We start from the raw sequence: 22,305 nt of genomic DNA on the forward strand, positions 1-22,305 counted from the left end.
GTGAAGACACCATAAAAGAGGGGACATCAAGCCTAGAAAGGACAGGGAAAGAAAATTCACAGAAAACAAAGGCATAGTTAATAACTAAAACCAAAACCTGACTCCCTGAAGAATACAACGACAACAGAACTAAGCCTTAAGGCGAAAGTCACGTGACATCAAGGACGGCACAGAGCCCACATCTTCACCCAGCAACACCTGCCAATTTCATAGTGACACCGTTTTTCTGTTCATTTTGCCAAAACATCACTAATTTTGACATAACAGATAGCACGTTAACAGAGAGAAGAGTGTTGGTTCATTTAGATTTTGTATTTATCACAGAGTCAGTTAAAATCAACACAAATGACAAAGATAAAGAAATACCCTGTGAACTCAAACCACTCTGCACTTCACCGACACAAGCCAACCATCTGCCAGTTTGGTCAACATTCCCCAACATTTTCTTTTTGTTTAACTTTTCTTAAGTTTCATTATGCAATATTTAGGATAGAAGGAGGAGAAGGAAGGGAGGAAGATGAGAGGGAAGAGAAGAAGAAAACACACAATGAAAATACCAGAACATCAGTGTAGAAATGCCAAATACCAAATAGAACAGAAACACAAAACTTCCTGGCAATAACCTCCCTGTGTTCACTCTGTAGATGCACCGCCCCTCATCACACGCCATCACACTACGCTTCAGACATACACAGAGCTTGTGCTGCACGTGTTCTTTACCGCTTTGCTTTCTGCCCTAAATACACGTAAGGAAACCCATCACTAAGACATGCATGCTGCCTTTTAACCAACCTACAAAATTCAGTAGGAATACTGAAACAATTCACTCAACAGTAATGTAATCTTATGCTTGAGTAGGGTGGGGATGTGCTTAGGCCAAGGCTATGTCCCAAAGACTCCTACCCCCACCCCACCCCAACAGAGTTTCTGTGTAGCTCTGTAGACCAGGTTGGCCTCAAACTCACCGAGATCTGCCTGCCTCTGACCCCCAAGTGCTGGATTAAAGATGTGCACCACCACCACCAGGCCCGTTTTTCATCCCCCTGTGCATACACACACAACACACAACACACACACACACACACACACACACACGAGCTAACGAGCTATTTGGTCACATGATGTGTATATTTTTCTTAACCAGGGTATTGCCAAACGGTCTTCTAAATTGTGTAACAGTTCCTGATTTTCACCACACTTGACTTAGCCTCACTGTAGGTGTGGAAAGCAGGAAGGTGTCTTATATATTTACATCCATGCCTATGTCAACCAGGCTTTATTTTCTGATTTAAATGTTTTCATTCACCAAAATCTCTGGCTCAAATACTCTAACAAAAAATTGCGGTGGAACCTGGTTGGCTCTGAAGGCAGAGGCCAACCACCGTCCCTTCTTTTCCAGAACACAACAGTCCCACAGTGTTTTACTATGACATCGCGACCTAACATGTCAGCGTGCTGTTGTCATCACTTACCTGCTGTGTGTAGTTCACACGCAACACTCTAGTCTAGAAAGTCTGATGTCACGTACATGTAACATCAGAACTTCTCTGAGAGTAAATCAAATTTAAAGCTGACAGCACCTTCAGTTCAACAAGTCCTTTCAAGCCAAAACAATTTCTTGTATGACCCCCACAACTGGCACGGTCCCATGGGGACAAAGCTGATCTCCCCTGAGAAGCAGCAAGCGCTTCCACCACAGACAGGGACACGTATGCTGGGAAGGCACAGGCAGCTGGGATGCTAGGCTGCTGTCCACCGCCCCCCACAGGCATGCGGCACAGCAGTTTCCTGTTCTATCCTTTTTGCTCCTGTGGCACTGGGACAAAGTTCCCATCTGAACAATGAGAAAGCAAACAGAACAGCACAGGAAAGCAATCCACTTTACAAGTGAAGAATCAGCAGGGCAGTCAGTTAGCCTGAGTCCAATTTCTAATTCTTGAACACTGTACATTCACTTTATTACCACAGTGTGGGTGTGACATGACTGTTAAAGGGTGTCCGCGGGAAAGGACAGCCAGGGCCACTGCCAGAAAAAACCTAAGAAGACAGAAGGAAATGAATACAGACTTTAAGAAAAAAGCTACAATGAGTTCCCTGAGAGGTTCCTTCAATAAGAGTCTAATTACCTTTGTTTAAAAATACTCTTAGACATTTACCCTCGTAAGTTTGAAATAACCTGCCTGCTGGCTTAGGAACATACCATGTTATTCATAAAACCAAATCTGTTAAGTAAAATACATATAATCAAAATTCTCTTTTGAATTACTTTCAGTTATAAACAACTGACTCAACCAATACCAGCTGGCAGAGCTCCGACGGGCAGCCCTGGGCAGAGCACCTACCTACTGCGGGGGCATCATACTCATCTCCGAGCAGGATTTCTGGAGCAGAGTATGCAAGAGAGCCACAGCTTGTAGTGAGCTTCTTTCCTGGCTGAAATTTGTTGCTGAAGCCAAAGTCTGTCAACTTCACAAGACCTTGTTTTTCAAAAAAGACTACATTCTCTGGTTTTAAGTCTCTGTGAACCACATGGAGTTTATGGCAGTAAGATATAGCATGAACTATCTGAGCAAAATACTTCTTGGCCAAGTCTTCATTAAGACCTTCCTCATGTTTCATGATGTAGTCAAACATATCTCCTCCATCTCCAAGTTCTAGAATAAGATACAGTTTGGTCTGGGTGTCTATGACTTCATAGAGACGAACGATGTTCGGGTGCTGCACTAGCTTCATGCACCGTACTTCCTGGAAGAGATGACCGGTGGCTAGGGTGTCTAGCTTCGTCTTGTCAATCACCTTCACTGCCACCTTTTCACCTGTAAAGACATGCCTGGCAAGTTTAACCACTGCAAAATGACCTCGACCCAAGGTTTTATCCAGATCGTATAATCCAGCAATTTTTCCATCATATCCTCGCTTGAACCCTGCCATGCTGGTAGGACAAAGGGAAAATACTTAAAGTGCTTGACTTGAGTCTTCTCATATAAGCGTAGCTGCTGGAAATAAGGCCTTCACTGTCAACATAGCAACGGATACCTGCAAAACAAGAGAGACAATGAACACACGGATTTTCTTTCTAATTATTTGTTTGTTTTATTTTGAAAGCCTTAAGTCAATTGAGATACAAAACAAGTCAGGGTCATTATTAAAAACCTGTATACTTAGAGTATACAATTCAAAACAGTTTGAGAAGTAAGCACAACTCCACAACAGAAAGTAGCCTCTTACTGAAACCACTGCCTTCTTCTGCCTCCTGTCTGGGCATCTCCAAGTGAAATCTCTAAGTGTCTAAAGGTTCCTGAAGACCCACGTTATCCATCTCCCCAAATCTAAATCAATACTGATACAAAGAGGGCAATCAAAACTGCCTTAATACATTTGCAATGCAACTTATTTCCCAAAATGTTTTCCAAGCTACTCTCTGCTCCATGACAGCAGGGATGCGACAGTCCTGGACCTAGCAGGACTTAAACAGCTCTGGCTGGAGACCACTCACACTTTTGCTCATTACCACGGGCGTCTCCTAACTCACACACACACACTTCCCAGGGCACACAGGCACGCACTCTGACAGACCATTTAAGTCTCAAAGACGGTTTGGTTTTAGAAGCCATATTTCATATCATACTTAAAATTTTCAGGCTTTCTAATATAAACCTCTAACGTAAAAATATGTTCTTATAACTGACCTTGTCTTAGGAAAAAAATATATAAAATTATACCACTTAAAATACCACTTTGAATCACAAAAAATGAACAACCACTCTAGAAATGAGTACTAGAACCTGTGAAGTGTGCTGACCTCCCATCAACCTGTGGCCTATGGGTGTGCACACACTATTTTGGGGCTGCCCTTTCGCACATTCCCAGCTCTGTGCTATAAAAGCAGACACACTACCTGTGCTGTTTTGTGATGGAGATGCACATAACCTCAACTAAAGCTCAGGCACACTGGGGCTGTGACGCATCAAAGCACGAGCACTCCACTCCCTGCATGTCAGTTATTCCAGGATCAGAAGGAAAGTCCAGACTCACTGACATGCTACCACAGACGTTTGCAAAGGTGAGCCTGTATTGGGTCACTGGTACCTAAGGTCAGGTGGTCTCACTCTGAAGTCAAGGGAACTCTATGTACAAGTGACAGATGGCATTAAAGCTAAACTTCAACATAACTGAGATGTCAACGCCCATACTGGAGATCAACGCCAAGGTTGGACAGGCATTCCTGCCACTGAGCTACACCCTCAGCCATCGAGGCTGCTCTTGATGGGTCTGACCACTCGAGTGACGCTACAGCTGGAACACTGACACAGCAGGAGTTTAAATGCAATTGTGAACAAGACGCATGGACTCATTATCACATCATCATCGCTTCCAAAATTACCCAAACCACTTACTTAGGGCCACCTCCAAAATCCACATCAATAAACTTAACAGGCCAACAATAACACATTCACTAGCATGTTCCAATTTTAGAAGTCACTGTGCGCACACACAACACTGCCACTCTGGATGAGCACTGCACACCAGTCACACACCAAGCTTTACACTATCCTTTCCCAGCTTTCATAACTGCCTAGCAAAAAGACTACTCACCCCATTTTGAAGCAAAACAAACAACAACAAAAATGAACAACAACAAAAATGAAGTAAGTTGCCTAGGCTGCAGGGCTAGGATAAGGAGGAGCTCTCTTCAACTCCAGGGCATCTGACATCTGTCAATGCTCTAAAACAACCTGTTGTGCTGTTTGACTAGTTCTCAAATCAAATTAGTCCTGTTTCTACTAAGATTTTTAATTAATAAACCAGTATAGAAACTTGGGAAATGGCTCAGCAGTTAAGAATACTTACTGCTCTTGCAGAGGACCTTGGCCCAATTCCCAAAACAAGTGTTAGCTCCAGTTTCAAGGGGATCTGACACCCTATTCTGGACTTCATGGGCACCTATACCCAGAGCATGCACAGGCACACGCGCGTGCGCACATGCACACAGAGAGGGAGAGAGAGAGAGGGAGAGAGAGAGAGAGGGAGAGGGAGAAGGAGAGGGAGAGGGAGAAGGAGAGGGAGAGGGAGAGGGAGAGAGAGGGAGAGAGAGAGAGAGAGAGAGAGAGAGAGAGAGAGAGAGAGAGACCAACAGGCAGACACATACACAAAATAAAATAAAATATTAGTTATTTATATATTCTATGTATAAGAGTGTTCTATCTGCATGTATGCCTGCAGGCCAGAAGAGGGCACTGGATCCCACTATAGATGGTAGTGAGCCACCATATGGTTGCTTGGAATTGAACTCAGGACCTCTGGAAGAACAACCAGTGCTCTTAACTGCTATGCCATCTCTAAGCCCATAAAATCCTTTTTAAAAAAGAAACTAGTATGTAAAAAAAAATATGTTAGAAAAGGAGACAATTTCTTCTGTACTCTGTATTAGCCTGGCTCATCTGAACTAATAATTCCAATGGCCAGCATAAACAGGAACATCTAAATTGAAGTGTTTCTGCATTTGGACAGCAGGTTCTCCAAAGAAATTTTAATTCATATATATTAGGCTAAAGAATCTGTTTAACCTCAATTAACTCTGCGACTTCAGCTGTTCCTACCTATGTATGTATATGACACATAATTTTGTAAATTCAACTTTCACCTTCCAACAGACTTTGTGGGCTGCCTGCCCCATGCTTTTCATCTTTGTCCTTTCCAGCTATTATTTCTGTTTAGACGTATTCCTGGAAAGTGGCAAACAGATCAGATTAGATAAATGAGTCTGAGGATTTTTAAAGTTAATCCTGGGGCTGCGGAAATGGCTCAGTGGGTGAAGTGCTTGCACACAGCAGAAGGGCCTGCCACAACCCCAGCACCCACATAGAAGTTGGACACGGTGCCTCCCATTTGTATCCTCAGCATGCAAGGCTGGGGAGATGTGGGCACAAGCAGGAGAATCCTGTGCTCATGCGCAGTGAGACTGTCTCAGAAAGGAAAGTGGGGGAGGGCCAGTGAGATGGCTGGGGGGGGGGGAGGCTCTCGCTTGACAACCTGAGCTCTATCTTTAGAACCCACGTGATAAAAATAAAAAACAGACTCCCAGAAACTGTCCTCTGACCTTCACAAGAGACAGTCACGGAATGCATGCACACATACAGAGTGAATAAATGTTTAAATTCGGGGGGATCAGCTGGATCATGATCAAGAGGACACTAATGATGAGCTCTGGCCTTCACACATGCGTACAGCAAACATATACATATATACACACAACAAATAAACTGTCATTTGATCACTGAGATCTCAGTGCCGGTCATGCCAGGAACCGTGGCAGTGTTGAAAGTGAGAGGTGTAGGTGAGTCTGCGCTGGCTCTAGGACATACCTTGCAAACTGCATGCCAAATTACTCTGTTACCACTATTTGATAGTTGCTTCTTTCTCCTAAAGGAAAATACAGAAAATGATTTCAGTATATTCTATGTTTCAATTTTGCTTAAAGTAAAACTATATTCTAGCACACGACAAACCTAAAAGCAGCAAATCTGTCCTCGGTGACCCAGTTTCCTAGTCTCTCTCCTCTCTATTCAATTTTCCCCTTTCCCTTCTAGTCCTGGAGGCTGAAGCTCATGCTAAGCAAGTTCTCTGTCAGTAAGTCCAGGCCCCAGCCCCCAGGTCCACGCCGGCAGCCCAGCCCCCAGGTCCACGCCGGCACCCCAGGCCCAGGTCCACACCGGCACCCCAGGCCCAGCCCCAGCTTTAATCACAGCTCTAAGGAAATAGTGGCAATGAACACCAGAATACTAGTCGTTTTCTATAGACTTTCTGGGTGGCATCTGCTGAATCCTGACTGACTGAGCCGTCTCTGACGAGGATCCTCTTGCCGGCCTACGAAGTCCACCCCACCTCCAGCAGCCCCCAAACAAGCTCACCAAGCTCCCACTGCAGCAGCTGAGGAGAGGAACCTGCATAAGACACTCTTCTTCAAAGCAAGGAGAAATGCATTATGCTGCCTGAAACAAGTAGCACACAAAACACCTTCATGCCTGCTACCAGACAGTGAACAAAACTATCACTATGAGCAAAGCAGCTGTACTGTCCCCAGTTCCTCGCACAGTGAGGGGTCCTTTCCAAGGTGGGCTCATACCACACAAATAAGCAATTGGCCGAAATACCCCGGGCAGCCAGCGCAGCCCACGCCCCAGGCTACAGGTAATGAGTGTCTGGGCAATCAGTGAGCCCACATTTAAGTTCTCTAGGAACAGAGTCCAGGGTGTGGAGAAGCAGACACAAAAGATGACATCTGGATGCAAAAGCAAGTCTACTGCTAGAGTGAAACCAAAGAGCAAAGCCTCACAGTTGTGGGCAGTCCCTGGCTTACTGACAGGTAAGCCTCAGCTTGCCTGCCCCCCTCCCTTCCAGACCCTTCCCCTCCAAGTAGGACACGGCAGCTCCGCCCACTACCCTTGCCTGCTTCTGTCTCTAACAGCCATTCACAGTTTCTGTGGCAAACAGCATTGTGGTCAGTGGTTAAACACTGGTTCTGAAATACATCCAATATGAATCCACCACCAATACAAGCCACAGGCCCTCAGCAAGTTACCTGACCTTTCTGTGCAGTTAATTTCCTCACTAGACAATGTTAGTAACAAACATAGCCCTGTCTGTAAGACCCGCGCTCAGAGGCAGAGGAAGAAGGATTGAGAGTTTGAGGTCAGCCTGGTTTGAATAAAATACCACTGTTTCACCCCCAAACCAAACTAACTCAAGCACACAAACTTTAAAAGCTGTGAAGGGGCTGGAGAGATGGCTCAGCAGTTGAGGGCTCTTACGGTTCTTGCAGAGGCCCTCAGCTCAGTTCCCAACAACTCACATCACATGGTTCACAACCACCTGTAACTCCAAAACCATCTGAAACTCACGCTCTCTGTGGCACCTGCACTCACACGCACACAATTAAAGGCAATACAAATAACTCTTTTAAGGGCTGTTTAGATCAAGTGTTCAGCGTGCTGTGCTCCTGCTATTCCCTTCTGGCTGCTCGTGGACTCCAAGAAAAGAGCTCCCTGAACTGGTAGCCCTCTCTTGCTTTCCAAACACATAAAACTGAAAAAACAGTGCTGTAAAATCCTGAGATACAGAAAATAACAACTCTTAACACTGAAATCTGATTTTCAATAAAATTCCTTTTTAAAAATCTAAGTATTTGATTTCCCTGCCCCAATTTTTGATTTAGCATCATTAGTAGCCCAGGCTGGCCTCCACTCAAGATCCTCCTGCCTCAGCCTCCCACATGCCACTTTTTTTTTTTTGGTTTTTCGAGACAGGGTTTCTCTCTAGCTTTGGAGCCTATCCTGGAACTCACAGAGATCCGCCTGCCTCTGCCTCCCAGTGCTGGGATTAAAGGTGTGCACCACCACCACCTGATCACTTCACCATCTTAAAGTAACAGACTCTTCCAGCATAGCTGTACGTATGGAAAGCTTCAGCTTCCAGAGTGAAGGGGGGGCCCGCATGGAGCAGCAGCGCCAACACTGTTAGCTGAAGTGCTCGCATGTTCATGCAGCTCCGTTCCCCACTCGACCCTCGGTCTGCACACTCACCTCTGTTCTAATATCGTGATTTCAATTATGAAAAAATATCTGTTTGGTTTCAGAAAACAATCACCTATATCTCTCCTCTGGTAATCAAGACAGCACAGCTGTGGAGTTGTTCTCTAGGTACAGAGCCAGACACAATTTTTAAAATAAACTGGCAGAAATACACAAAGCAACAGATGATGATTAACAGGGTTAGAGAGGGGTTTTTAAATATTTAAATATTTCTCTCCCCAAAACAAGCTGAATATTTTACTTCATCAAGTTTGGAAAATGCAAACCTGACACAAGGAAAAACTCACCTGCAACCTGTCTTGGAAGATGATACCAAACCTGACACACTCTTATAAAGCCAATGCTTTAAATGCAATTACTAATTGTTCTGTCTTTGTAGAATAAACTTTTTCTGATGCTGAGCTCTTCAAAATCAGTACTTTAACAACTACATAACTGAGCCAACGTCTTTCTGAAGAGCAAACATCACTGAAACCAGCCCTTGTAAAGCAGCCTGTGACAAGGCACATTGCAACCACATGTGCACACCTAAGCTAGACCTAAATGAAGCAGGCTAAGTCAACAAGTGTTTGGAATACGGAAACTCCTTCTGAGAAACGAGGGCTGGTAGGTGTTACAAAAATATACTGATGCTCCCCCAGCTCAAGAGGGCAGAAATGACTGAGCGTGTGGGTGTGGCTGGAGGGAGGAAGGAAGTGTGGGTGGCCCTACACATGATTTGCAAGCTGCTGAAACAGTGGTAGAAGCAGCCTCTGCTAAAACTACTGTCAGTTTGGAAGCCACGGTTCCTCTCGCTGAAACTCACATCACCAACTGCTGCAGTGGGGTCTCGGTGTCAAACATACCTCCTCCATCTCTTCTCCCCTAGGAGAGAGAGGTGACCAAAGATGTCTCTGCGCACAACTGAACAAACGCAGCCTGCTGAGAAATCAAACAAAACAGCTGTGTGCAAAAATCTAAGTCTCTCAACATTTTGTTCAGAATATAACATTCCCTCAAATGAGACACTCAATATTCTAGTACACTAAATCTCCCTTAAGTACTAACTACCAGAAAAAAAAAAAACAAACAAACTAGGCCAACAGTTCTTCACATTATACAGAAAACCAAAAGTTCCGTTTCTGCAAAGCTAACCTGACACTGAATTTAACCTTCTTTCCCAAAGAAACGGCTAAGGTTTTTTTTTCCCACAAATATCAAAAACTGAAAATTATAATCCTTACTCATAGGAACAAGCAGACTGAAACACACACCTATAAAGAGACACCTGAAGTCCTGGTGCAGGTAACACTCAGTGAATATTTCCAAGGTGATCTACCTGTTTGCTAAAACCTCATCAACCGAAGTGATACAGCGGCGAGAGGAAGACCGTGACGGAACCCCAGTCAGCACAGTGATCACAGCCCCATCACACACTCTCGACTGCTCTCGTCACCACAGCAAGCACCACTCCAGGAGTGTACTTCCTCCTCCTGGGAGTGACCACAGCCCACAACAGCTCAGCAGGCCCTAAGTTATGATGGAGGAACTAGAGTTCTGTACTGGGGATGACATCAGGTCAGCAGGCCCTAAGGTACGGGGAACTAGAGTTCTGTACTGGGGGGATGGAGGGTTGAGGGTACTGAAACTTACTATGGGGTTACAACAGCTTCAGTCTGCACTCACTAGATGGAATCTTCATGTCATTAAAATTAAGAGTTAAGCCAATAGCTCCTATTAGAAATGTCCTAACAGGCAGTTATACCTCCAAATCTAAGGACATTTGCAAAGGAAGGTAATGCCTACTAAGTCTGTTCTAAGTTTTCTTGTTTTAATTAAAATACATTACAACATTTCCCCCTTTCCCTATTCTCCTCGCAACTCTTCCCATGATTCCCTTATTTCCTCTCAAATCCAGAGTTGTTCTTCTTTGTGATGGATACACACATTATACAGACACACACAAAAACACAACCTGCTGAGTTCATTAAGTGCTACTTGTATGTGTATGGAATATGATTTCTGGGCTGAGCACTTGGTAATAGACAACCAAGTAGGGGTCTCATCCCCGAGAAGATAAATTCTCCAGCTCGTTTTCAGCACTCCTTAGTTGACTGTAGTTCTTCCTAGGGTCGGACCCATGAGATTTCGGAGACCATAACAGAAAATCACCATTGGTCAAACTGCACAAGGCTCAGGGAACAGCACAGGAAAGAGGGCAGAAAGCCTGTGAAGACCAGAAAGTCCACTCTGAGAGTATGTCTGGAAACAACTGGGGAGCTTCACTTGTGACACCTTAAAAATATAGCTGCTAGCATTATCTGTAAGAGCCAGAACCTGGAGACAACCTAGATGCCCCTCAACCAAAAAATGGATAAAGAAAATGTGGCACATTTACACATTAGAGTATTACTCAGCAGTAAAAAACAATGACATCTTGAAACTTGCATGCGAGTGAGGTAACCCAGACTCAGAAAGACAAATATGGTATGTACTCACTCATAAGTGGATACTAGCTATAAACAAAGGATATTGAGCCTATTCATAATCCTAGAGAAGCTAAGTAACAAGGTGAACCCCAAGAGAAAACATACATAGATCCACCTAGAAAGTCAAAATAGACAAGATAGCCTGACAAAATTGGGAACATAGGGGTTGGGGAAAAGAAGAAAGAGTGGAAGGGGAAGAGGATGGGAGAAAGGGAGGGGTGAGGAGAACTTGAGGGAACGGGATAGTAGAGATGGAGGAAGGACAGAGATGAGAGCAAGAAAAGAGATATCTTAATTGAGGGAGCCATTAAAGGGCTAGCAAGAAACCTGGCTCTACCCAGGAATCCACAAGGATGACCCCAGCTAAGACCCTAAGCAATAGAGGAGAGGGTGCCTTAACTGGCCTTGTCCTATAGTCAGACTGATGAATATCTTAAATATCACCATAGAATCTTCATCCAGAAACTGATGGAAACAGAGGCAGAGACCCGCATCGGAGCACTGGACTGAGCTCCCAAAGTCCAGTTGAAGAGTGGGAGGAGTGAGAATGTGAGCAAAGAGGTCAAGACCATGATAGGTACACCCACAGAAACAGTCTACCTGAGCTAATGGGAGCTGACCAATTCCAGCCGAATAGGAAAGGAAACAGCATAGGACCAAACTAGTCCCTCTGAATGTGGGTGACAGTTGCATGGCTGGGGCAGACTGAGGGGCCACTGGAATTGGTACCAGGATTAATCCCTACTGTTTGTACTGACTTTTGGGAACCTATTCTCTTTGGATGGATGTCTTGCTCAGTCTAGATATAGTAGGGAGGACTTTGAACCTTCCCCAAAGCAATGTGCCTTACCCTCGCTGAGGAGTGGATGGGGGGAGGGGTAAGTGGAAGCAGTGGGAACTTGGACTGGTATGTATAATGAAAAAAGATAGTTTTTCTTTTTAAAATAAAAATAAATATATATAGCTTCTAAGCAAGACCTGAACAAGAATGGCACCAATAGACTTTTTTTTTTATCATGTTCTAAATTTCCTTTTGAGTAGGGCAACTTTAATGGACGCTTAGCCCTTGACAAGACAGCAATGCCAGCCCAGAGGCTTTTCTCAAGGCAGCTACTGTGTGGTTAATGCAGATCAATCTCCAAAGTGCCAGCTTGAGTAATCTTATTCTTGTCTAATCAGATCAAGTTGTAACTGGAACATACAGAGGAGCCAGGCCAGTGCCAATAACACTGAGCAGTGAGGAGGGCAGAGTCAGTACCTGTGGAGGAGGCTCGGACACCAACAAGCCTGTGAGCTACAACACGGGTAAGTTCTTCCACCTCAACAGAACCTGCCTCTTGGCTAAGCATGCTACCCCTTCCCCCGAGGGTGAGTGAGCTTAAACTGGTGTGGTCACGGATCTGGTACAAATAACAACTTAGACAAAAGCTCACACGTGGAAATTATTACAAAATAAAAAAGTCAGCCACCATTACACACCTATCCCAGGAACACAGAACGTAAATTAGAAGTCATGGAAAATTTAAAACAATATTCTAAACCTCCTCTGTTTTAAAGCCTGTATACACACTATCAAACTCATTTAAGGATCTTCCTCTGATTTGGGATGGAGATGGCCATTTAAAGACGGTCATAAAAAATGCTGGAGCTGGATGGTGGTGCACACCTTTAATCCCAGCACTTAGGAGGCAGAGGCAGGCGGATCTCAGTGAGTTCGAGGCCTACCTGGCCTACAAAGCAAGTTCCAGGACAGCCAGGACTGTTACACACAGAGAAACCCTGTCTTGAAAAACCAAACCAAACCAAACCAAAAAATGCTGTATCAGAAAAAGAAAACTTATCCGCAGACTAAAAGCATTGGCTGATTCTGACTTAAAAGAAATCAACCGAGCGGTGGTGGTACATGCCTTTAATCCCAGCACTCGGGGAGGCAGAGGCAGGCGGATCTCTGTGAGTTCGAGGCCAGAGTGGTCTACAAGAGCAAGTTCCAGGGCAGGCACCAAAGCTACAGAGGAACCCTGTCTTGAAAAAAATACGAAAAAAAAAACCCACTAGATTTTTCTTGCAGGGGTAGACCTAAAAGCTAACTTTCACAGTGTATATATCAAAAACCTTAACAAAAATGAATATCCTTGATTCAATAGCCTTACTACGAGTTGGACATCCGTAGCCCCACAACCTGAAGTGCTCACAAGTCATTCGAGTGGCACGGGAGAAATTTCACACCATGAAACTAATTTCCACAAACAAACCTTTGCAAAATTATCTTCAGGATGTGTGTTTACATTGTGCAAGAAACATAAATGAGTTTTAAGTTTAGAGTTGGATCCCACCCTTCAAATATGATATTTATTCAGACATTCTAAAAATCCTCAAAAAAACAAAGGGAGTGAACTCCAAAGCTTTTCAGATGAGGGGCAACTAACTTGTTCTAAATGTGTCGAAGATAAAGATAACAACAAATATTTTATATTTAATAATGTTGCAATACGTCAAGACTCAGAAATAACATAGAAGTCCATAAACACGGAAATGGTAAAATTAACCTACACAGTAACAACATCATACTGCACAGTACTAAGGACAAGCAGCCCGGAGGCCACGCAGCCAGCTCAGCCAGTGCGCACTTCTCACATAAGCACCACCGATGCCCAAAACCCAAGTAAAAAGCCTGGTGACTGCACACACATGTATTCCCAGCACCAAGAAGGTAAAAACAAGTGGGTTACAGGGTTTGCTGGCCTGCCGAGCCTAGTCTAACTGGCATGAACCCAAGGCTGACCTCTAGCCTCCATATGCATGCATACACACACACACACACACACACACACATATACACACACACAGTTCATTCACTCACAGCCCACATCCTAATTTTTTAATAGCTATGGGCTTTGTTTGAATGTATATACTGTAAGAATCTAAAATGTTAAAACAGTAATATACTCTTTTAAAAAATTTATTTTCCTTCTTTACAATTTCCTGTTGTTTTAGAATTTATTAATGAATATGTACTGCTTTTATAACCCAAGAAAGATAATTATTAAAAATTTTATTTTCTGTATGTAATTATTCATTCAATGTAGCTTTGCAATGAGACAACTATGAACAGGCCAAGTTCCTTGAAAGGCATTGTTGAAGGCTGGTCTGCGCTGTGATTTGAGCAGGTACGCAGCTCTTCTGGGCTGGAGGCAGCACCAAATCACTTTTATTAAGCGACGGTTTGTGCCTTAGAGGAAGACACCACACCACCCGTCATTAGGAACTTACAAACCAGTAAAGAAAACGATCCTCCAGAATCCCACCAGCAGTTTGCCACAGAGTGAGGAGAGGAACCAACAAAAGGCAGTGGCAACCTCAGACCAAGGCTCCTGCAGAGGTAAAGAGAGAAGCAGAGAGAATGGCATTTGCTTGGCTCCGGGAGGGAAACAGCGTTTGAGTCAAGTTATGACTGGGAAGAGGTGAAGTTCACTTTGTAAGCGAAGGAGAAGGAGATGCTCAAGAGTCATCAGTGGCAACCATTTACTCTATTTGTTAGTCCAAATGTCAGTAATTAAAATGCTGAAAATGCCCAGGAAAGACAACTTGTCAAGGAGCTGATCTGAGGTCTCAAGAAGTAACCAAGAATAAGATCATCAGAGATTTCAAACTAATTTCAAAACTTCCTAAGCATTAATTTTTGTTACTTTATTAGCTCTTCCATCACCACCATAGATAGTGCTATCCTCTGCCCCCTCATTCTGTGAGGACAAAGTGAAGTGAATTTTATGGGAAAACCAGGGATGTCTTTATTGTTTCAAATTTTAAAACGTTTCTTCCTGCAACAAATTGCTCATGTGATTCCAGTTTGTTTGGAAGTGGCATAAAACAGTAACCCAAGAAGCGACTGAAGAGGTTCAGCAGGTAAGGGCACTTGCCACCAAGCCTGACCATCTGAATTCAATACTAGAGACAGAACCAACTTCTGCAAGCTACACTCTAGCTTGCACACATACATGCACAAGTATGAACACAGATGCACACATAAATGTAATTTAAACAATCAAAAAGAGGAACCAGAACTGGGAATTTACGTACATAAGGGTCTTTTTACATCTGTTGTAAAATCCTCACTCTGGCCATTGAATGGGAAATAAGACAGCAGGGCCACAAAGGCAAGTGCAGGCCCCTTTGCCTCCCAGCTGTGCCAGGTGAGGGCTGCCTGGGTGGACCCCACCCAGGACTAGAAACTTCTCTACCATGATGCAGTGCTTCCCTTGTACCCAGGCTAATTCCCAGAGGAACCAAAGTACTAAAGTGGACCTCTGGGGGTTTCTGGTCTCCTCCAATTCTGACATGCCATGGAGAGCTGGTCCGAGCACTCCACTAACCAGAAGAACGCCCAGTGCCACCAAAGGCTCACCTGAGAAGCATTATTAACAAAGTAATTTGTGAGCTGTTACGAATGTCTGTTTAAGTTAAGAAAGGAGTTAAGGGCAAACAACTCTGTAGAAGATAGACTTAGGTCATTCCTGGGCACCTAAACATGGAGCAACTTGAAAACAACATCCTATGACCTCGTGTACATCTGTGCACCAAGACTCTTCCCAAACCAAACCAGGCAAGCAAGTCAAGAAAAATTCAAGCAAGTTTAAGTTACTTCTTAAAAACTTTATCCTTAACGTACTTTGGAAATCACATTTTTCTGGTTGTTTCAAAAAAGCAGTTCCCTTCTTAAAGGGAGAATAAATCAAACTCTGAAAGCAGACTAAACACGGCCACTAGGTTTCTCTAGCACTACCATAATCCTTCCCGTCAACAAAAACTACTTAACCTGCAGAAAACCATGCAAACCAGGACACTAACTTCCCAACCCAGTCTCTCCGCTCTTCTTTGTGCTGCACGTCATCATCAGAGATAGATCCACAATTCTCTACGATACAGCATCACATCTACCTAAGAACACGTCGTCATAGAGATCCACAATTCTCTACGATACAGCATCACATCTACCTAAGAACACGTCATCATAGAGATCCACAATTCTCTATGATACAGCATCACATCTACCTAAGAACACGTCATCATTAGAGATGCACAATTCTCTACGACACAGCATCACATCTACCTAAGAACACGTCGTCATAGAGATCCACAATTCTCTACGATACAGCATCACATCTACCTAAGAACACGTCATCATAGAGATCCACAATTCTCTACGATACAGCATCACATCTACCTAAGAACACATCATCATCAGAGATCCACAATTCTCTACGATACAGCATCACATCTACCTAAGAACACATCGTCATCAGAGATCCACAATTCTCTACGATACAGCATCACATCTACCTAAGAACACGTCATCATAGAGATCCACAATTCTCTACGATACAGCATCACATCTACCTAAGAACACATCATCATCAGAGATCCACAATTCTCTACGATACAGCATCACATCTACCTAAGAACACGTCATCATTAGAGATGCACAATTCTCTACGATACAGCATCACATCTACCTAAGAACACGTTCGCACACTGTCCTAGATCCAAAATGAACTTTCGCAGACAAGTCATCCTAAAAAACCTAAACTCCACTCTCCCCAACACAGAACAACACGTCAGATGGTGAGCCAATCCCACAGATCACTCGACCTTACCTTACCCCCAGCTAGCCACACAGTGAGCAAAGACAACACAAAAGACAAGGAGCTGGCAGTGGGTTTAAGATTCCATATTTCAAAGCGTCCCTTGGTAAGGTCTTCCTTCCTGCCGTCTCCATGGTTCACTTTAGGGTATCTGGTAACTACGCAGTTCACTCAACACTGTCTACACAGCCAAGTCCCCACCTGGACAGTTCTCCAGACTAGCACAGTAACAGGGTGTGAGAGGGATCTGAGCCACCCAAGGATCCCCTCCCACTTCTCAGCTTCCTCCCTAAGGAGGACTGTAAAGTTAGTTCCCTAACCTACTGTTAAACTCCATAGCAACCACAACAAACTACCCCTAAACAACTCTCCGGGACACCAACCTGGAAGATCTCTGCCTCAGGCCGTTTACAGCCTCTTGCAGGGGAAGACATAAAATAATAATAAAAATAATTGGTGGGTTCACAGAAGGCATCCCAGAGAAATCTGCTGTACTTGAACTACAAACTAAAACCGTGATGTGGGAAAGAGGCTTTCAGAAAGATACCTGAGAGAGCTTGCTGTGATGGTACACTATCACAAGCAGAACCCAGATCCAAAGGGCTGGGTACCAAATTATCTTTTTCTCAGCTCTGGTTGGCCCTAATTCATGCTTTACCGCCAGCTTAAAGGTCCCCACCCCGTCACACACTAGCTCCCTATACACGCTCACTGACAACATCCATCATCACCACAACTGTGTGTCACAAATTTGTATGGCTATGTAGTCATCAATCTGCATCCTCACTGATTAGGTACTAATTATATGTGTTTTACTCAGTTCTGTACCCAGGCATAGTATCTGTACCTACAGTAACTGTTAGGTGTAGTATCCACCCAAAGATACCGACTCACTTTATTACACGAACAAACGAGAACAGACATGAGCTGTCAAAGGAGTCTTGGGTGAAGGAACAGCAATCAGACGACAGCTTCAGAATTAGTCCAGGTGCAAAATGAAGATACAACTAGAAGGGCAAAACTGAGCTGGGAAACAGCGAGGAAGACTACTAGAAATGTCTCCAGGTAATTATTACCGATGGCTTAAAACTGAGTGCCAGCATCTGGACAGCGATGGCGGGGACGAAACAGAAGAGACTCACAGAGACAGAACCCAGGAGCACAGTGCTCAGAGGCAAGGCAGAAGACACGTGGAATGAGGGGAGCGAGAGGGAGGTGGTGCCAGCGTCAGAATGGGAATGGAGGACAGCATCTACACATGCTGGCAGAGTGGAAGATTTCCTTCTAGCTCCAAAACTGTAAGACTGAAAAGCAAGTAAAATCCAGTCTAACCATATTTAAACAAGCGTGTTTTCCATTAATAGGCTTATGAAAGTCATTTTAATTGACCAGTACACTTCTTGAGTGCACATACTGTATCAGGCATGACTCCCAACCTGGGGATATAAAGACCAAAGCAAAATAACCACATGTCAACAACTGAGAAAATCAGGCCCACTGAGGCTGTGATCTGACCAATTACCGTATGTAGTCAACGCTTCTAGACTGCTAACTTCACACGCAACAATGGTTCAGGCAAACCTACGACGGACAGATGAATAGAAATGGATGGACCCTCTCACTTTGCATCTGGGGACACTTACTGCATCGTGTCCCATGGACAGATCATGCCCTGTCACGGAGTTGTCTGGACTGAGCTGCTATCAGCAGCACACTGAGGGTCTCAGTCCAAGAAAGGGACAGAGGCCTGATTCACACACAAGAGCCTAGGTGAGCACAGGGCAAATTCTGGAGGTGCCAATGCCAATTCTTAGGAGGCTCTCAAAGTGACAATGAAGAGGTGAGCATTCAGGACGCAGGTTCTCTCCTACCAATGGCAAGAAATTGTTTCCCAGGGGGTACAAGGCCACAACCCAAAACAGATGTGCAGAAAAGCAGATGAGGAAATGATTCTGTGAAAATAACAGTTTAGATCCAGTCCATCCCAAGCAGACCACACTCCCAGTGCTCACGGATATGACAGCGTGGCTCTTCCCAAACCATAACAAAAAGCAAATATACCCCAAGCTGGTGGCACGCCCTCCTTCCTCAACAAATGCCTTGAAGAATGTGCAGTTGTGTTGTGTCTGCCTCGACTCCCTTCCACACACTCAGTCTGAGTTCTCTCACAACCGGCCTCCTCCTCAGCCTTTGAGACTGGCTCAGCCGAGCGTTCTGTGAGGAGCACCCCCTACTGTTCAGGGCCGTGCTCTGTGCAGCTGTCAAACTCCTGTCAAGAGCAACCCCACTGTTGGTTTACCTTGTTGTTCCACAATAGTGTACCTATGAGCAGAAACAGCCTCCCAAGCAGATAAAGACCCAGGAACACATGGTCAAAGCAAGGCTTGTCCTCCCAAATCTACTGCACATAATGGGGAGCCCCTGCATTCTAAACAGACAGAAAGGTCTCACTGTGGTGGCAACTGCTAAGAAACCTATGCCAGCCAAACTCATGATCCTCCTATCTCAGCCTCCCAAGTGTGGGATTACGTGTGTCTGTTACACGCTCTTTTGTTCTTGAGAGGTCACACTCACTAAGCAGCCTAGGCTGGACCTGAACTTTGGCCCCTCCTCCTCTGACTCCGAAGTACCAGTACTACTTGGTGCTGAATTATTTTCTTACAGAAACATCTCAGCTAAAAACTCTTGTTTGTAGCTGAGACGCTGCAAATTAGGCCGTTATTATCTCTCACCTATGTGTTTAAGTCAGAAAATTCAGGCCGTTGGTCCCCTTTTCAGCCTAGACAGTGTAATGAGCCCATCAGTGCCCAGGAAGGTGCAATAGGGAAGAAATTTAATGTCAGTGGTTAGAACCATAGCCACTCAGTATCTCCCCAAAATTACCATTTTCTATTTAGTTTCACTTTCAACATGAGGGAAGCACCCTCACTGGTGTGGACGTGTCCGGCAAAAACAACGTAAATGCCCTTCAACTTTAACTAAAAGACATTTTAAAGGCTTCCTTTTAGGATTATGTTATTAAAGGCACACGATCACTGAATAAAGACTGGCTTACAAAAGCAAAAAAAAAATTAATACAACTTTTGAGTTTTTAGATATTCTAAACCTTAGGTTCTCAACCTGCAGGTCGTGACCTTTTGGGAGTTGAACACTCCTTTCATTGGGTCACCTAAGACCACTGTTTAACACAGAATTCGCATTACGACTCTTAACAGTAGAAAACCACAGTTATGAAGTAGCAACAAAAATAATTTTATGGCTGGGGTCACCACAACGCAAGGAACTGTATTAAAGGGTTGTAGCGTCAGGAACGTTGTTTAAACTAAGGTGTCATACTGCAATCATTCATTAAAATTTACTCAGAACGATAAAAAAATTTCCTAACAGGGTGAGAGAAAATTTTGTGCCAAAAGTAAAACAATGGCTGGCTGTGCAAAACTTTAAAGACCCAGAGTGGCACGCAGAGTTCCCGATCCGAAAGCCCTGAAGGTAGGAAGTCCGCGCTGTGCTCGGGACTTTTTACCCAGCTTCAGTGTGTGACCTTGGGAATGTCCTGCAACTTCTTTCTTTCCTAGTTCTGTAAAATGGGTCAATTTTACACCGACAGACAGAACTGCTATGTATCTGGTGTTCTCTCAAAGAAACTTGTCTAATTGGTACGTTCCAATCACTACACACGTACAGAACATTCCACTTCAAGAACCCAATTCCGAGAGAAATATTTAAGCAGACGCTGAAGACAGATTTTTCTGAAGGGAACGGTTTTATAAATGTGGAAAGGGACTGTAACACGATTAGAAATTAACAAGCTGATTACATAATACGTGACAACCTGGACGTCCAATACACTGATGGGTACAGTGATAAGTTGAGGACCAATTTGGGACAGTGTCCCAGTCCCCACAAAGAATCCAAACTGAGCCTTTTGATGTTGGACAGGAACCTGGGGGGGCGGGGGGGGGTGAGTCCTGCAGAAGGAGCCTTACACCTGTGGGTCCATCACACTTTTCACCTTAAACCTCACAAGACGCTTCAGCCCTGAGGGGCTTCACCAAGGCTCCCCGGACTTGGAGAATACGCTCACCTAAATGGAAGGGAAAGTAAGAAACCAGACCGAGAGGCCCGATATCCCTTGACTTCCAGTCTTAGGAACCCTGAAGCTGAATTGTCCTCCAATGCGCACCTGACCCGAACTCACAGCGAAGCTCCTAGACTGTAGCTGATCCGACTGTTAAGAATAACACAACAGCTCGACCAAGCCTAAGCATAAAGGGTTGCCACTTTACTGGTTCCCGAGTCCAAGCAAAACGCAGCAAGGTGTTTGTTTTTTTTTATTTTAAATGCTTCGGGAAGAAATCAACAGGCGATGTCTACGGAAAAGAACGGCGTCTCCCAACCCGAAAAAAAAAAATCCTAGCAGTCCCCGGGGAGCCGCACTACTGCCCCTTCCGCAGCCCGGCGCCCTTCGCCACCGACAACCGCGTCCCCTTGCCAGCGTGAGGCGGGGCGGCCGCTCGGCGCAGCAGCCGGACCCCGAGGCCCACGGGGAAACTGAGGCCCGCGGAGCCCGTGCCGCCCGGGGCCCGCAGCGGGCGCGGCGACGACTCCCGTGCTGCCGCAATCCCGCGGCGGCCGCAAGGGCAGGGCCGGACCGCGCGAGGCCCGCAGGCCCGGGGTGGGAGCTCGGGGCCGGGGTGGCGCCGCGGGCCGCGTCCTCCGCGCAGGGCGCCCCGGGCCGAGCGCGCAACTTACTTTCCGCCTGCGGCGGCGCCCGCCCAGCCCCTCTGAGGCGGCCACTGAGGAGAAGCGCAGGCCCGACCCACGCTCCCGCCCGGCTCGCCGCACTCGCCCTACCTCAGCCGGCAGGCGGGCATCGGTCCGCAGCGGCCGCGGCGTCGACAACTCCCTCCCGACCGCCGGAACCCCGCACCCAGCGCTAATCATAATACCGAGCGAGCGGCCGGGGGTGCGGCCGCACTGCGCACGCGCGGGACTTACGTCACCGTGACGAGAGCGACGGGGTGGAGTCTGGTGTGGGGGCGGGGCCTCGGGCCGGCTGGGGCGGGGCTGGCCGGGCGCACCTGCAGGCCGGCACAAGGACTGCTGGAGGGCGGCCTGGCCCCCGGGCCTGAGCACAGCCCACTCTGGCCTCTGGTCTGGGGTGCTGGGGAAGAATAGGGGTTGCACAGGAGGAAGCACCAGGACGATGGACAGCGACAGGATTTAGCAGCTCCAGCTGGAGCTTTCAGGGGACATCTGAGGGCAGGCACTGCATCTCCGGGTGGAGGGCAGGGAGCACACGCGCTGTATCCCGCTTTATCCCTGAAGGTTCACTCCATCTCCCGTCTAGCTTTAAGCAAAAAGAGACAACAAAACAAATATACATATGCACATGCATATATATGCACATATGCACAAACATGCATACACATATGCACAAACATTCATACACATATGCACACGCATACACACACACTGTTTTTTTCTTTACTGTTTCTTCTCTCTGGGAATCCATTTGAAGAATTCTGTTGATTTTGCTACTATTTAACGTGAAGGAGCAAAGCCCAACACCTGAATGCAGGCTTGCCTCCAGAGTCAGCAGAAGAC

General features: G+C 45.5%; 1 protein-coding gene across 3 annotated transcripts in view; it reads right to left on the reverse strand.

Annotated features, from left to right (window-relative positions):
- Nucleotides 1–21,671, reverse strand: part of Snrk (SNF related kinase) — a 47,985-nt gene extending 26,314 nt beyond the window's left edge. The window contains exons 1-3 of one of the 3 annotated variants that reach the window (XM_075964072.1): nt 21,553–21,671; nt 6,366–6,423; nt 2,343–3,036 (exon numbers count right to left, since the gene is read on the reverse strand). In XM_075964072.1, the coding sequence (XP_075820187.1) occupies nt 2,343–2,931 (589 nt within the window). In that variant the 5' untranslated portion in view covers nt 2,932–3,036; nt 6,366–6,423; nt 21,553–21,671. Of the gene's footprint in view, nt 1–2,342; nt 3,037–6,365; nt 6,424–21,450 lie in introns of all 3 variants that reach the window. The other 2 variants (XM_075964073.1, XM_075964074.1) reach the window with 2 other exon arrangements.
- Nucleotides 21,672–22,305: the final 634 nt, after the last annotated feature.

Source organism: Microtus pennsylvanicus, chromosome 3, assembly GCF_037038515.1.
Source record: "Microtus pennsylvanicus isolate mMicPen1 chromosome 3, mMicPen1.hap1, whole genome shotgun sequence".
NCBI classification, from domain to species: domain Eukaryota; kingdom Metazoa; phylum Chordata; class Mammalia; order Rodentia; family Cricetidae; genus Microtus; species Microtus pennsylvanicus.